This window comes from Pelodiscus sinensis, chromosome 8 (assembly GCF_052426305.1).
Source record: "Pelodiscus sinensis isolate ZL-2025 chromosome 8, ASM5242630v1, whole genome shotgun sequence".
Taxonomy (NCBI): domain Eukaryota; kingdom Metazoa; phylum Chordata; order Testudines; family Trionychidae; genus Pelodiscus; species Pelodiscus sinensis.
In genome coordinates this window covers 30542190-30557623 of record NC_143059.1, presented here as the reverse complement: position 1 = coordinate 30557623, position 15434 = coordinate 30542190, and the positions used below count along the sequence as shown (strand labels likewise).

The 15434-nt window shown below is 41.1% G+C and overlaps 2 protein-coding genes across 3 annotated transcripts in view; one reads left to right on the top strand and one right to left on the bottom strand.

Annotated features, from left to right (window-relative positions):
• The window catches only part of SGPL1 (sphingosine-1-phosphate lyase 1), a 44794-nt gene extending 37393 nt beyond the window's left edge, over nucleotides 1–7401 (top strand). The window contains exons 11-14 of the mRNA XM_075934965.2: nucleotides 1106–1344; nucleotides 1841–1987; nucleotides 3927–4047; nucleotides 4171–7401. Of these exons, the coding sequence (XP_075791080.1) occupies nucleotides 1106–1344; nucleotides 1841–1987; nucleotides 3927–4047; nucleotides 4171–4311 (648 nt within the window). The 3' untranslated portion in view covers nucleotides 4312–7401. The remainder of the gene's footprint in view (nucleotides 1–1105; nucleotides 1345–1840; nucleotides 1988–3926; nucleotides 4048–4170) is intronic.
• PCBD1 (pterin-4 alpha-carbinolamine dehydratase 1) lies at nucleotides 6161–14981 on the bottom strand. 2 transcript variants are annotated; one of them, XM_075934966.1, is made up of 4 exons: nucleotides 14843–14981; nucleotides 9905–10036; nucleotides 9359–9439; nucleotides 6161–6530 (listed from the first exon to the last, which is right to left on the bottom strand). In XM_075934966.1, the coding sequence occupies exons 1-4, from the start codon at nucleotides 14843–14845 to the stop codon at nucleotides 6489–6491; spliced, it is 258 nt and encodes an 85-aa protein (XP_075791081.1). In that variant the 5' UTR covers nucleotides 14846–14981; the 3' UTR covers nucleotides 6161–6488. The 2 variants fall into 2 exon arrangements, with proteins under 2 accessions (XP_075791081.1, XP_006111945.1); XM_006111883.4 differs by lacking the exon at nucleotides 6161–6530 and adding an exon at nucleotides 8411–9122.
• Between the last annotated feature and the right edge of the window lie 453 nt (nucleotides 14982–15434).

Below are 15434 nucleotides of genomic sequence, written 5' to 3'. Positions count from 1 at the left end.
AGCTCTGTAACCAGGTGTGCAGTGGTGTCATTGGGGATGGTGTTCCTGATAGCCTGTAATCTGGTTTCATGTGGAATGTTGGTATAAAGAGCTTCTACATCCATGGTGGCCAGGATGGTGTTTTCAAGAAGATTACTGATGTTTTGTAGTTTCCTCAGGAAATCAGTGGTGTCTCGAAGATAGCTAGGAGTGCTGTGGTAGCATGGGGTCTGAGGAGAGAGTCAATATAGCCAGATAATCCTGTTGTAAGTGTGCCAATGCTTGAGATGATGGGTCATCTGGGATTTCCAGGTTTGTGTATCTTAGGTAGCAGATAGAAAACTCCTGGTTGGGAATGGGGGGAGATTAGTGTAAATTTGGTCCTGAGCAGCATTAGGGAGCTTCATGAGTAGTTTCAGGTTTTTATAGTACTCTTTAGTGGGATCACAGGAGAGAGGCTTGTAGAATCTGGTGTTGGTGAGTGGTCTGGTCGCCTCCTGTTCATAATCTGATCTGTTCTTGATGACTACAGTGTTCCCTTTGTCAGCCTCTTTGATTATGATGTTAGAATTGTTTTTGAGGCTGTGTATAGCGTTATGTTCTGTGCATTTTGTATTGAAGCTGGATTTTTGAACTCTGTCCTCTCAAATACACTAATTATAGGTACTAGATATATGTATTTTTGTATATTTATCTTCTCATCTTATAAGTTGAACACGTAGAATTAGAATGGACAATTTTATGACCCCATAATAGTACAGCTGTGTACTAAATAAGGGGAAAATACAACATCATGCTTCGGAATATAAGTTGCTTCCTTCCTGCTATAATTGGGCATTTCTGCCCAAGCAGCCTAAGTGATTAGATAATGGCCAAAGCTTGGCAAAATCTTTCTGGTGCCCCCTCTGTACCATAAAGTAGCATTGATGTCCTGAAAGGCATGGGGGAAGCAGTTTTAAAATGAATGATTTCTGTATTTGGATACTTCAGGACATGAGAGAGTAAATGTGAATGTAAACAATGCTTATTTAATGTGACCTTCAATTTGTCTTTTGCCTGTGTACATGCTCATGCATATCCTTTGTCAATTTAATGCTTGGCCTGTCATTGTGTGTGTCTCTTGCAGTATGGCTATGCACCAAAAGGCTCTTCAGTGATATTGTACAGTGACAAGAAGTACAGACACTATCAGTTCTTTGTTGCACCTGATTGGCAAGGGGGCATCTATGCCTCCCCCACCATGGCTGGCTCCAGGCCTGGTGGCATCATCGCAGCTTGCTGGGCAACCATGATGTACATGGGAGAAGACGGTTATGTTGAGGCTACTAAGAGGATCATTAGTACAGCGCGGTTCATTGAATCAGAGTATGTTTTTGGCCTTATTTTTGTCTTTCCTTTTGACCCCTTCTGGACCTTGCACATAGAACCTATCGCAAATTCCCTTAACTTTTGGCAAGTAGTTAAGGGCCACGTTTCTACCGAGGGGGTTTGGGTCTGGGACAGAAGCTTGGTGCAGAAGGGAGTTTGGGATAGGAGACTGGGGTGCAGGAGGCAGTGTGGGGTCTAAGAGGGAGTTTGGGTGAAGGAGGGGGTTGTGATCTGGGGCAGAGGCTTGGGGTGTAGAGTCCAGGAGGGAGCATGGGTGCAGGAGAGGATTCTGGCCTGAGGGGAGGGGCTCTAGTTACATACTGACTCTCTGAACTGACACCCATTCCCAAGGGATTGTGGTGCCAAGGGGACTGTCTGTATCTTTCACTCAATGGCTCTAGAGCTGTGGAATTTCCCTCCTTTTGGACCTGAGGAGGCCCACAACACAGTTGTCTTTCTGTTGAAAAAATAAATCGCTTCTACCTGTTTCAAGGTTGCGGAAAATTGATAACATCCTAATCTTTGGGAAACCTGAGGTGTCTGTCATCTCTATCGGATCAGACATGTTTGACATCTATCGGCTGTCCAATTTGTTAAGCATGAGAGGATGGAACTTAAATATCCTGCAGTTCCCATCAAGGTAAGTTGACTGCCAAAAGGGAATTATTAATTTAGATGAGAGGTTCTCAAGCCTTATTGCCATACAACCCCCTACTGACAGTAAAATTTGTATAGGATGCTGGGGATAGAGGGTCAAAGCATGAGCCCTGCTACCCCTGGTGTGAGGGAGAGGGGGCCAGAGCCCTTTCATGCTGGGTGGGGATGGAGCATGGGCTTTAGCTTCAGCCCTGGATTTCAGGAAGTCTAATGCTGCTCCTGCTGACCCCATTACAATGGGGCCATGACCCACTTTGGGGTTCCGACCAATATTCTCTGGAAGCTATGCATTCCTAAGGCTGCTCAGGAAAGATTCCATTGGCACTCAGCTGATTAGCAGACCGTCCACACAGCTAGGTTTGTGTTTCTCCTGATATATGCACTGAAGCATGTGCACTAACAAAATTTATACTGTGTATGAATGGAAAAGATTAGCGGGAACACTCGTCCTCCCAACATTCCTATGCAGGAAATAGGTAAGTAGCATCCTCGCTTTACAGATGGAGGGTTATATGACTCCCAAGGCTACTGTGTCAATAGCTGTCTGAATTAGAATTTCAGAGTTCCTGAAATCGGTCACTTGTATGTATGTCTATACCCGTGGACTGTCTCTCTCTAGATCTCTGATTTTCAGGAGATTGTAGTTGTCTGTGGTCCTTAGCCAAGCATCTCTGAAAACTGATTTCTAAAATGTGTTAAGAAAAAAACAGGCACAACCATGTCACCCACACAACACTGGGAGAGGGGGGAACATTGCAGTGCAAAACTAGAAGGTAATCTAAATTATGCTGGCATCCCAGAGTTTTCTTGGAAGCCCAGAAAGTTGCAAGCTTTGTAAATTTCTATAATACTCTCATTTAGTTTACTGTATTTGGCCTATTTGCATATCTCGACTTTAAAAAAAAAATTACTTTGTGTGGCCTGTTTACTCTTTCTTTATCAAGAATTGGTTATGCACGTCTGTTAACGACATGTATTTGGCCTTTGTCTTCACTGATCATCAAAGCATGGCAATTAAAATCCTAAGAAAGACAAGGCAGTTCATAGCTCGAACATGAGTTAGATAAAGGTAAACTTTAACTCTTTACTTCTGCCTGCTAATGTGTGAAAACCACAAACTTCTTTCTTTGCTAGTATTCTATCTCATGTTAGCTAATATGTTAGCTTAACACAAGGTTAGTGAAAATGCACACTAATTACAGAGCATTTGAGGGAGCTTGTTAGGAGTAGATCACATACAACAATCTGCTAGAACTAGGTATTTCCCAAAGGGTGGGGCATGTGAAGTGGCACCTGTGGGGGAGGTGAGGACGGAGCTCTCATATGTTCTTCAGAGTCTCATTTTGCAATTTTTAAAAGAATGTGCAGTGGTGGCAAAGAAAACCTTCAAAACGTGAGGGTAAAGTAAAGGGAGTTCATAGAGCTGCTTAAACAATAGCTTTAAGGTGGGAACTGCCCTAATTCGTTTCAAGAGATGCTAATTCAGAGGGGGGAGTATGTGTGTGCGTTGAGGGGGAGGATGTGAAAGAAAGGTGGGATGTCATGTATTAAGTTATGTGCGTCTTTAACATGTGGTGAAGCTGCAGAGGGAGTGTGACTGTCATTTCTGTGGCGGAAGAAAGTCCCGGCCTTCAAAAGTTTGGGAAACACTGCTGTGAATTTGTATTTTCCCTGGATTTATTGTATTTAAATGGGTGAGAGCAGTGCGTGAGATGCTTTCACTTTTTGAAAATCAACCTGATTATTCCTTAGAACGCCTGGTTGAATCCAACACATTCCTTAAGTTTTCAAAGGGGTCTCAACTCCTCAATCGGAAGAACGGTGTGACTTAAACCCTCATCCTTAGGTTTTCAGAGTAACAAATAGTTTTCTGCCCTTTCTATTGTGAAATAGCTTATCTTTCCTCTCACCTTTGCCTGCAGCATTCATCTCTGCATTACGCTGTTGCACACACAAGCTGGGATTGCAGAACAATTCTTGACGGATGTCCGAGACTGTGTCTCAGAGATCATGAAGGACCCTAAAGCCAAGACTACTGGCATGGTAAGGAGACCGTGGACAACAAGTGTGATTTAAATCTCTAAATTCACACATCCCTGTTGGGATGAAGTTCTCCTGTGTAATACGTTTTTCTTCTTCTTCTTCTTTTTTTTTTTTAAATCATAGGGTGCCATCTATGGAATGGCGCAATCCATCCCAGACAGGAACATGGTAGCAGAGATTTCTCATGCATATTTGGACTGCCTCTATTGCACAGACATCCCTTCTAGTGACAAACACATGAATGGTTCTCCTGGACACCCTTGAATGTAGTAACTGGTACTTAACCAGACAGCTCTGGGGGTGGTGTTCCTGGAGAGAAGAGATTACACTAAGCGACTGTCTTGATCCTGCAAATGCAGGTCTAGTGGCAGTTTTGTCTACAGAGCTTTCCTCCCCTCTCTTTCTTATCCCTCTACTTCCTGAAATCAACTTTTGAGTAATTTCCACTGTCTTTGCCATTCTCAATTGTTGGTTTCGTTTTAATTGTTCTATTTTATCACCTTAGCTGCTAAGACTAGTCCTAAAAGTCTTGGATGGAATGGCATTTTTCTGGCAATTGAGTGCCCGTTCCACAACCTCCTAACTCCTCAGGTATTTTGCCTCTGTTTATTCTGTACTATTTCTTTTTCTGGGAGAAAAGCTGTGGATCCTTTATTTAGTGAATGCTCCACTAGGATCTGGATTCTCTGTAGTTATCTGAAACAGAGGCACTGTAGCAGCCTCAGAATTTGGAGACAGAAGTGAACTGAACACAGTGTAGTATTTAGAGACTCCAACTGTACTGCTAACTACTCTAGGAAACTGCATTTAACAAGTTGTTTAATGGGATTATACAATGCTAACTCTGTACATGATTATCTTTCTTTTATTGATTTACCAGTCCAGTCTTTGAATTGTCTACATGTGGAGATCCAGTTAGGTACAGTTCTCAGTTTATAGTTAGCGATTTCTTTGGATGGAATTGTTAATGTAAGCAATTCTTCCTGGGCTTTGCAAAAATTGCAATATAAAAACAAAATGTGTTTTAAACCAAATTGTTAGAATAGGGGAAAAAGTCTGAAGGTACTCCTCAAGAACCTCTCTTATACAGTCTCATTGCTTTCCTGCCTCTTTTTCTAGAACTTTTACATTACCACCCATAATGCTATTGTATCTTGCACAACTCTGGAGGAGAGAGAACTGATTATTTCATTGTATGTAACTTGAAGATTTTGCACTATCCTAAAATGCTGCAGTGAAGTCAGTTGAGCCCTGCTCTGTGTAATGGCTGGGGATTTATGTGCAAACATATGGCACCAAAGTTAACTTTTTTTACACCATCTTTAGTATGAAGTGGTGACTTTTGTAAAAGAAAGAAATGGTTTCTATCTGCTCTTTGCACTGTCTCTTTTAAGGCACATTTTCAAAGGGCATTCACCATTGTGCCTTGACCCCGCTCCAGCTTTTCCTTAGACTCTAGGAAGTGTCTGATGGATCAGCTACTGACTGTGATGTTGCTATGGTCATTTCATTATGGTACTCTATTGAAAATAAGCACCGTGGCAAATTGGACTCAGGTACAGTACACTCCACCCTCAATGTAATAGTCCTATTGAGCCTAGTGTTTTCATTGTTTATAAAGGTGTTGATACAGTGCTGAGGGTGAGGTGGTATGATGGCATCTAATTAATATTAAAGGTAAGGTTCTATGGAGGAAGAAGAAAGGAAGGAGTCTCTTAAAAATGAGTTCCACCGTGCCTACTTTTTTGGCATAATTTTGTCTGTTATGCATTGAGTAGGCTTGTAAAATGGTTGCAGTCCCCTAAACAAACAAGAAAAGTTTTTTATGCTAATCAGTGCTGGGGTTACCCCTGCAGAGCTTTATAATTAGGGTGGAATGCATTTTCTACTACTCATTCTTTTGATCCGTTTCTGCATACTACTAGCTACTTCAAATGCAAATAGCTCTCACAAGAGTTGGTTGCACTATGCAGTGCTTTCTGGGGGTAGAGGTGCTGAAAATCTTAAAGGAGGCCCCCTCAACCTCAGTACTAGATTTGCTTGCATACAAAATGCTCCAGAGTGGCTCAACATGTCTGAAGTGCACACTTGTGTGGTAGCTGTGCAAATGAAAGTGACTTACTAGGCATTGCTAACACAAATTTAATGTTGGGTTCAAAGTCTGTGGGCAAGGATACCTTTTTTAATATACATCTACCATTCTGTACTCTGAATCTATTCAGATTACGCTACTTATAGATATCAGTAAGATATGGCAGGCATGTGCCTAGTCAGAATTCTTTTAGGCCCTCTTCTTGAAACATTTCATTCAAATTGCTGGATACTTCATTTTTATCTTGCTGACTTAGTCAATATGTATTGGACCTAATATGTCTATTAGCATCCTTCCATCTGAGGATCACTCCATTTCATAGTATATTGTGCTTTGGAAAGAGGGTCATCTAAGTAGCCAGCAGTTTTGATGTCTGACTTCCAACCCAGACCTAAAAAAACAGAAACATGGTTTTAAAAAAAATCCTTCCCAATTCTCCTCGTTCTCTTTCCCAGGAATTACATGGGACTAACAGATCAGTGTTGCAATTCACACTTTTTAAATGTATTTGAAGAGGTATTTCTCTCTCTCTCTCTCTCTCTCTCTCTCTCTCTCTCTCTACTCCATTCTGTGTTTCACATACTGTTAATGACTGTGACTCTTTTTGATTGTTTTATGTACATTTGATCAATATTGTAAATGTAGTCTGTTCTGGATACTGTATTTTACTAATAGGCAGTCTTTATTTGCCTTTGTCATTTAATATAGAATCTGTATCTGATTCATCATGCATACTGTTTTTAGAAAAATGGGGGACTTAATACATTATGTACTGGGTTTTAAAATCTTCTGAGTTGGTTATAATCTGAAACTTGATGGTACTTTTTAGGGACAAGGAGGTTCCCAAAATATCAAATTCTACCTTTCTGTAAGAGTTTTTCAAACCAAGTTTTAAACATGGGCATTCTTTCAGTGTAGAGAGGAATTAATGTACATATGAAGTGCTCACAAGGAAAGTAGCTGCTCGCAGATGTTAGTCTTCCATTTGATAAATAAAGGTCACTCTCCTGTGTACAGTGAGAGGGTGCAGTGGATACTGAGCCATTGAATCCATCTGTGCTTTGATGCTTTCAAAAAGATTAAAATGCATATAATGAGACTATTGCACACATTAAAAATATACCCATTGCTTTTAAGGGGCTTGAAGGGCAGGATTTGCTCTGGTGGTGATATTCTGTAACATTCATTCTAGCTTATTACTGTTTAAAAATGCTGTAGTGGAGGGCTCATTTTGTATTAAAGTGGTTCACTTAATTATCCAAGCCCACTGTGTTTGTGTTTTATTTAAGAAAGGTTTTCTGAACTACTAGCCTGCATCCTTGATGATCCAGCTCTGCTTTTGTAAGGAATGGTATCTTTTCAGTGTTGATGCACAAGTCAGGAGTAGTGATCTAGACTATATATTAGTGTGGTTTCCTGTTAATTAATGTGAATTACAGCTTTTCATCTGCTTTTCTTTCTGCTGCCCAGATTAGGGCACCAACTGACTCTTTTTTTTTTTTTTTTTTTTTTAAATGTGGTATTAAGGGGAGATTGTAATAAGGAGCTGTTGAATTCTGAGGTTAGACAAATATTCAGCGGCTGAATCTGGAGCCAGTTCCGACTTACATACAGATTCAACTTAAGAACAAACCTACAGTCCCTATCTTGTACGTAACCCGGGGACTGCCTGTACAAACTAAAATTTCATACAGTGATTTGTTTATATCCATATACTCTATATTGAAATGTATTTATTCCAATTTATGTATTTTATAATTGTATGGTACAAATGAGAAAGTAAGCACTTTTTCAATAATAGTGTGCTGTGACACTTCTGTATTTCTATGTCTGATTTAGTGAGCAAGTAGTTTTTAAGTGAGGTGAAACTTGGGGGTCCAGTAGCCCAGAAAAATTGAGATCCACTGGCCTGCCACACCTCCAGTATAATCTTGAATACTGACTCTTCAATCCCTCTTACCCAAGGACACCTTTCCCTGTTAAGAATTATTTGGTGTTTTTTACTACTGGTTTTATCAGCTCCATTTCGCTGGAGATATCCTCCTTCTAGACCTTGTTATTTCTTGGTTTGTTTGTTTTTGTAGTGCCATTCCACCTTGAGGTACTAATGTGTAAAAGCATATGCAGTTTCTCCAGAAGGTATTTATGCAATGACATGGAGATTTGTGGAGTAGATAGGGGAATGGGAAGAGAAAATAAATTGAAAAAACTACGCAAAGTCATTCATAGTTCAATCAAAACTACACAATGAATGATCCCTTCAAATTGACAACTTGTATATTATGAGAACTTTATTGTAAACATTAGATATTTTCAGCAGACTTTCTTGGCTCCCATCTCTGTATTATGGCCAGTTACAACACAGGTAACCCCACAAACCTGATATAATACTATTTGAACAAAGCTTACAAATGTAACCAAACTGCACATCACAGATACTGGTCTGCTAACAGAAGAGACCAGGCAACATAAGCTTTGCCATGGACAAAACAGCATAATTGTAAAGTTGGAAGCAAGTAAAAATAAACTCCAACTGCATGCACAGACAGTTAAGCAATACTGTTCTCTTCTGCTAAATGCCATATATGCCAAAAGTGCTAGAGGTCAAGTAATTTTACACGGTGGTCACTGTACCAAAAGTGGAAGCAAACCATTTAAAAGAGGCAGCTTTCCTCCTGGTGACTGGTAAGTAGAAAGTATATTTACGCTAACATAGCTCATTCCCGTGGAAACTTTGAGCTGTGGTGGAAGTAGAGCTGGGCATAGTATCATCTTCTGCTGGATCAGTAACTGCTTTGGAACTAGCAAATGTGTTAAGTTTTAAGAATGAAAGAGGAGATGGTAGCTGTTCAGTCAATTCAGGCTTATGTACTTCCAGCCTTGTTCAAGCCAGAGAAGCTGCAACTTGCTCTATGAAACTGGCCAAATTGATATCCCGCTCAGATAAGCCAGCACACTCATGTGTGCTCAGGATAATGTGAACCTAAGAAAATAAAAAAAAACAACCTGCAGTTGGTGGAAGGAACAGCCATATTCTAAGCTTCTCCCAACATTATAAATGGTTGTCTATCTGAAGTAGTGAAAGTATTTCCATTACTTTTTCCTCAATAATACCCATAAAAACTCTAATAGGTAGGACAGCAGAAACAAGACTTCATGTTGTTAAACCTGAAGTACCATCTATGTTATGAGATCTAATTGCTTGCTTCCATCCTTTACCTTGCTGTAAACGTTGAACCATTCGGGGTGGTGGTCCAGTTTTTCTGCCTGCAAAGCTACTCTGGTCATGAACCCAAATGCCTTTCCAGGATGAAAAAAATACAAGTTAGCTGTGAGTTAGCTAGTGGTGGCTCATAATTTCATCAAGAATGTGTCAACCATAAATAATTAACTTCCTTTCCTTTTTGGGAATCCAGGCAAACACAAAACTTGCCTATGCTTAGGATTTCCACAATTGACCACCTGTTTGTGTGGAAATTTCTGCAAAAACCAATCATTGCCTGGTTGATCAGTTGAATGCTTCAATAATCGATGCTATAGCTCAATCAGAAGAAGCTTATGAATGGGGTGCAGGAATTACTGGGGGAGATTCTATGGCCTGTTATGCAAGCATTCAGAGCAGAGGAGAAGGATCCCTCCCAGTCTAAACCATCTATGAATAGAGGGAAACAATTTAAATAAAATAAACACAAACTTCCTTGTTGGGATGCCTGAACTGAAATGCAGACCACTTGCAGTATGGGATGAAAGAGTCCATGTCTGTACCCGATTGAAGTCCTTGAAATGGAATTCTTTGAAGATGGCATCTCTCCCTTCCACCTCATTCCACCCTACCGCTTTCAGGTTTGGCAACAGCTGCTCCCTCTCCTCAGTGCTTAGCTGGTGGGCTTTTCCTGCCTAGGAGAGGAAAAAGGAGAAGACTAGACCAAGACGACCAAGGCTGTTGACATTTGCTTGAGCAGAGGTAACTCCCCTCTGTCCTCCTTAATCGTTGGGTAGTTACACTAGTATTTATTTTGTGAATCATCTGTACAAAGAAATAGAATGATGGTTTTCTCTGGCTCCAATAGTTTGAGGGGATGCAGAGCCCCAAAGGCACTGAGCAGCTACTGTTTCTCTAGTGTGGGTTTCTGTTTTTGTGTGCTCCATAAGTATGAAAACTACTTGTATGCCCACTTTTAAGCTCGCTGGGCTATAATTATGCAAGAAAAACTTAAACAACAAATAGTCTTTAAGGTGCTATTAGACTAACAAAACATGTAGATGGTGGTATGAGCTTTCATGGATAAAACCCACTTCTTCAGATAACCAGAGTATAATACGTCCAGATTCAAGAATAAATAAGGGAAGAAGGCAGGGGGAGGAAAAAGGGGAGAAGACGAAAAAGGGAGACAGCGAGTAGATAGTTCAAATAGTTACAAGAGGCTGGAAGAACCCTTAGCACAGGGGTGTCCAAACTTTTTTCAAAGAGGGCCAGATTTGATGAAGTGAACATGCGTGAGGGCCGACCATTTTGCCTGACATTCTTTGAACCATTAAAATTAAACGCAAATTAACTATTTTATGCAAAGTTTATTGCAAACGGCATACTTTTCATTTCGTCACATGGATGACAAATCTAAACAGGTGTTAAATCACTCTGCCTTTCATATCTGAAGGCCAGATGAAAAAAAAACAAAACAGGAAGCTGAAATATATGTCAGGAACATTGTAAAGTACATTACATATTATTGGTAATAAAGGTTGTCTGTCAACTTTTAAGTTCAAAAAATATGAACAGGAACATAACACCAAGTATACATGTTGTGTCCAAATATATTTATAACTGATTTAGACCAACTGACATTAACTGAGATTTTACAATGTATTCATCTCAATACATATGGATTCGTTGGGGGCCATAAAAGATAGATATTGCCAAATTACCTGTGGGGCCGTATTAAACCGGAACACGGGCCGCAATTGGCCCGCGGGCCGGACTTTGGACATGCCTGCCTTAGCACCTCCATTGTTTGGTTCATTGGTTAAGTCATTAAAAGGTGGAAGATAGTGTGTGAGCCATCCTATATCCTGGTTCAGACCATTTGCATAAGAATTAAATTTATGAATGAAGTTAAGTTCCAATCGTTCTCTGTGTATGTGGCTTGTGGAATTGCTCTGAAACAAAACAGCAACTTGGAATCCATTAATAAGTGTCCAGGAAGATTAAAATGTTCTCCAACAGGTTTTTGTATGTTGTCTTTTCAGATATCTGATTTGTGTCCATTAATTCTTTCTCATAGAGATTGTCCAGTTTGGCCAATATACATTGCAGTGGGGCATTGCTGGCATTTGATGGTGTAGATTACATTTGTGGATGTGCAGTTAAATGAGCCTTTGATTTGGTGGCTGATGTCATTGGGTCTCGTGTTAAAATCGCTGGTATAGATGTGTGGGCAGAGTTGGCACCGGGGCTCATTGCAGGGGTGGATTCCTGGATGATTATGATGGAGGTGTGTTATGCATGTAGACAAAGGCACACTATGTTTTTCTGCTACATCAGGATTTCTCATAAATGTACCTAGTAATTCAGTAATGATGATATACAGGTAAGTGTGCCTATGCTGTCGCTAGTAACACCCAATGGGCTACAGAGAAACTGTACTGGAGAAAGTGTAAGATGAAACAATAGGTTAAATGTGACACTATTGAATTTATTTCAGAACTTCAGGTATATAATATGCGAGATTCATTAAAAGTGCATTTTGAGAAAAGATTCCTTGTGCCGGCCTGCCAGCAACCTAATTATAAGCACCATTCTCTGCCCAGCCTGCCACTTCCCTTGCAGAAGCATTACTTTTAATGGTATCCCTGTTTCTATTACTGACTTCAGCCCTGTCCCCCATCCAGCTGCTTTGTTGTGTGATCCGAGGCAGAGATTTTTTATTTATTGAAAATGCAGCGTAAACACTGCTCAGCACAGCAAAACCTCAGCCATTGCCCTTTGTGTGATCTCTAGATAAGCTTATTCTACGTATCTTAGCAACCAGAATAAAGTGGGGATGGAAGCTGACTTACCATAACGCCATCAGAACCAGACACTTTCTCCTGTGCTGCAGAGACACTAGCTAGAAGGGAATAGCTGTTACAAACATACAGCATATGGTATGTGTTGTGTGTGTGTGAGGCAGGGGCTGGGTGTGCAGGGGAGAATCACTTAACATTTCAGTGTTGAAATAACCTTTCTGGCTGCCTGGTAATCTAGAGGTTAGTGCTCCAGGCTCAATCTGCCTTGCAAGAGCAGAGGAAGAGAAGTCTGGCTGGAGTCTGGCTCTGCTATTTCTATTGCTTTGCTCTTTGTTTGCTATAAAATGGCCAGAAATGCCTGAACAGCTGCGAACTGGTTAATAGTCTAGCCACACTGTCACTGTGGAAGTGCGTCAGACTTCTGTGCAAGCATTACAGTGGGGAGGGACTGTGATGAAAGCAAGATAAGCTAGTGATGACTAAGCAGAGGACAGGTGTACTTTCCCCTTTAATAGGAGAACATAACAGCTATGGTCTCCTCACCTGTACTCCGCCCCTCCCCCCCCTGCAACTGTCTCTTACAAAACGGCAGCTGTTGTAACACACTGCATGGCTATAAAATACACTGTGGGTGTCTCTAGGATGACAGGTCCTCAGTGCTGCACATATGTTCAAGCTGACTGCTGAAATCAACAACGTTCCAACCGGATGGCTGATTTTCCCATGGTCTACTAGACCCGGTCTGCACTGGGGAAAAAATTGATACATGTGACTCAACTCCAACTATAAGAATTGTGTAGCTGGAGTCAGCATAACTTGAATTGAATTTCTGGGACAGCCCCACTGTGAGAGGTCAGGAGAAACTCTCCCATTGACTTCCCTTACTCCTTGTGACCCTGTGGAGTACTGGGGTCGACGGGGCTGCCCTCAGCATTCATTTTAGTGGGTCCTTAATAGACATGCTAAATCGAACCCTGGAAGATCAATCTCTGCATAAGTATAGACAAGGCATGCCAGCCTGACAGTTCTTTGTATGGTATTCCCTCCATCTTCCACCTGTGACCTTGGGCCCAGCTGCTTCTGCACTAAGCTTTACTTGCCTATTGAATTGAGGGTATGATGATGCTATGAGATTTTCTAAATCCTAACTTTGCAGTTGGGCTACTGCAAACACAAATATATGTTTGAGTTGCTCAAAGTCAGGATGAGGTGCCATGGCACGGTTGAGTAAAGGGGCAAAATGGTAAAGCCAGACTCTCTCATCAAGGCTAGAACATGCTATAAGAAGGTAGAGGCTTTTGTAGGCCCTAGTCATCTTTAGCTTCTCAAGCCTCTGGCTCTCTCTTCTCCTGACAGGTGAGCAAACTTGCCCTCCTCCCAATTACCAAAGCTGCCTGAGTTCTCTAAACCCAAATGCTTCTATGCAAGCTCCTCTGCTCTCTTCACAGTATTAGAAGTGTCCTAGTTTTTCTGTCCTGAATTCTGGCCACAGTGGACTGCTGCTTCGTCACAATTGCCAGCTAATGCCTTCCACATGCTCTTGTTTGTTAAAACATGTTTCCCATTACAGCAAATTTAATAAATCTTAAAATGTTTTGCTGGAGTTCCCAGCAGCCATATTGTTTGTTCCTGTCTGAAACGCAGCAGATTTGCACACAATATATTTAGCCTGGACACTCTAATTGACAATATTTTCCCCCATTTTTTCCTTCTCTTTCCCTCCCCATCCCCTCTCTTGCTCTGCTGTTTTTGTATCCTGGACCCCTTAACTCTGTTCATCTAAAGAAGAGGGTTGTGCCCACAAAAGCTCACAATACCATCTACCTTATTGTTAGTCTCTAAGATGCCACATAGTCTCTAAGATGCCATTCATTGTTTTTTTTAATTTTTTTCAGTTACAGACTAACCCAGTTACAGACTGAAACTATCAGTCTTTGTAACTTTAACCTTAACAAAAGTTCCAGTAATTTCCTTTTAGAGTTTGCTTGGTGATTATGAAGTGAGAAGCCAATATTACTGGCTAGAGGTAGATATACTGCAAGCAGGACTGCAAATGACCAAGCAGTGCATCTCAAACCTGACATACAGCATCTTCTGCTCTTATAGTGCTGGGCCCCCAACACATATCTGCCCATTCACCTTAGCTCTGATCAGCAATTTCTGTTGTTCTAACCCTAGGATCCCTTGAAGCTGTTAATAAGATACAAGTCCAACTTGTAGCATCCTTGCTTTAGCTGTACCAGAGCTCTGGCCCTAAGCATCTGTGGAGGGGGGGAGGGGGGAAGCAAAGGTTTTCTATGCAAAAGTTAATGGAACCGTATATAAGAGAACCAAACAGTGTTGCAAATCTGTACCGATGTGATTCACAAGATAAAGTGATTGCAGTGGAAGTTGTATCTTTGGAGTGTTAGTGGGGACTAGTCATATTTGTAACTCCTTTTTGCAGAAAGGGAAAGCCTAACAAGCCCCCCTCCCACCAGTCCCTGAAAAGAGACTCCCACTGGTGAATACCCACTACGTACTGGAGTAGCTGCCTATAGGTTTGCCTGGGCTAGTCATTACTGAATAATAAAGCTTTGTTCTTTCTTTTCTCCCTACTCTTTTACAATAGAGCAGCTGGTTTAAACTTTCTGCCTTTCCAAATTAGCATAGCTGTCACTTACAAAGCAAAGGCTGGCTGTCGAAGCCATGACTTACCATGGTTGTTGATTGCCTGGGGACTCAGTGACTGGTATTCAGATGCAGCAAATGCATGTGTATGTGAAAGACTAGATGAGCAACAGGCAAAGGCACAGCTTGTGTCAGAGCGCTCCTTGCAGATAGTAAGGGAGGGAGGAGAGGAGGCGTGGCAAGTGTGTTTAATCCACCCACTACAAACAGCTGCATCTGCTGCCCAGGTCCTAATGATTTACCAATTGCAGAATCAAAGGGCAAAGCTTATCTGTTTCCTGTAGTGCTCTTTCATGTACATAGCAGGACTGGTTGGCTATCTTTTGAGACATACTAAAATTGCCCTGTGTGTTCATTTGTTTTATGTAGTGACACAAGCTGTGTGCATCCATCTTTCCTTTCTCAGATGGAGACCAACCATTTCTGCTATCACAGGTGCCTTGTTGAAACAAGAACAGGATAATGATTAAAACAAAAAGGTTTTCTGTACAGTTGATGGTGGAAATACATTTGATTACATAATCAGGTTGTTTGACTAATCCTGAGAGGTTGTGATAATCTTATTTACCCTTCACTCATTAGATTGCACAATACGGTTTCTGAAAAATAATGCAAATGA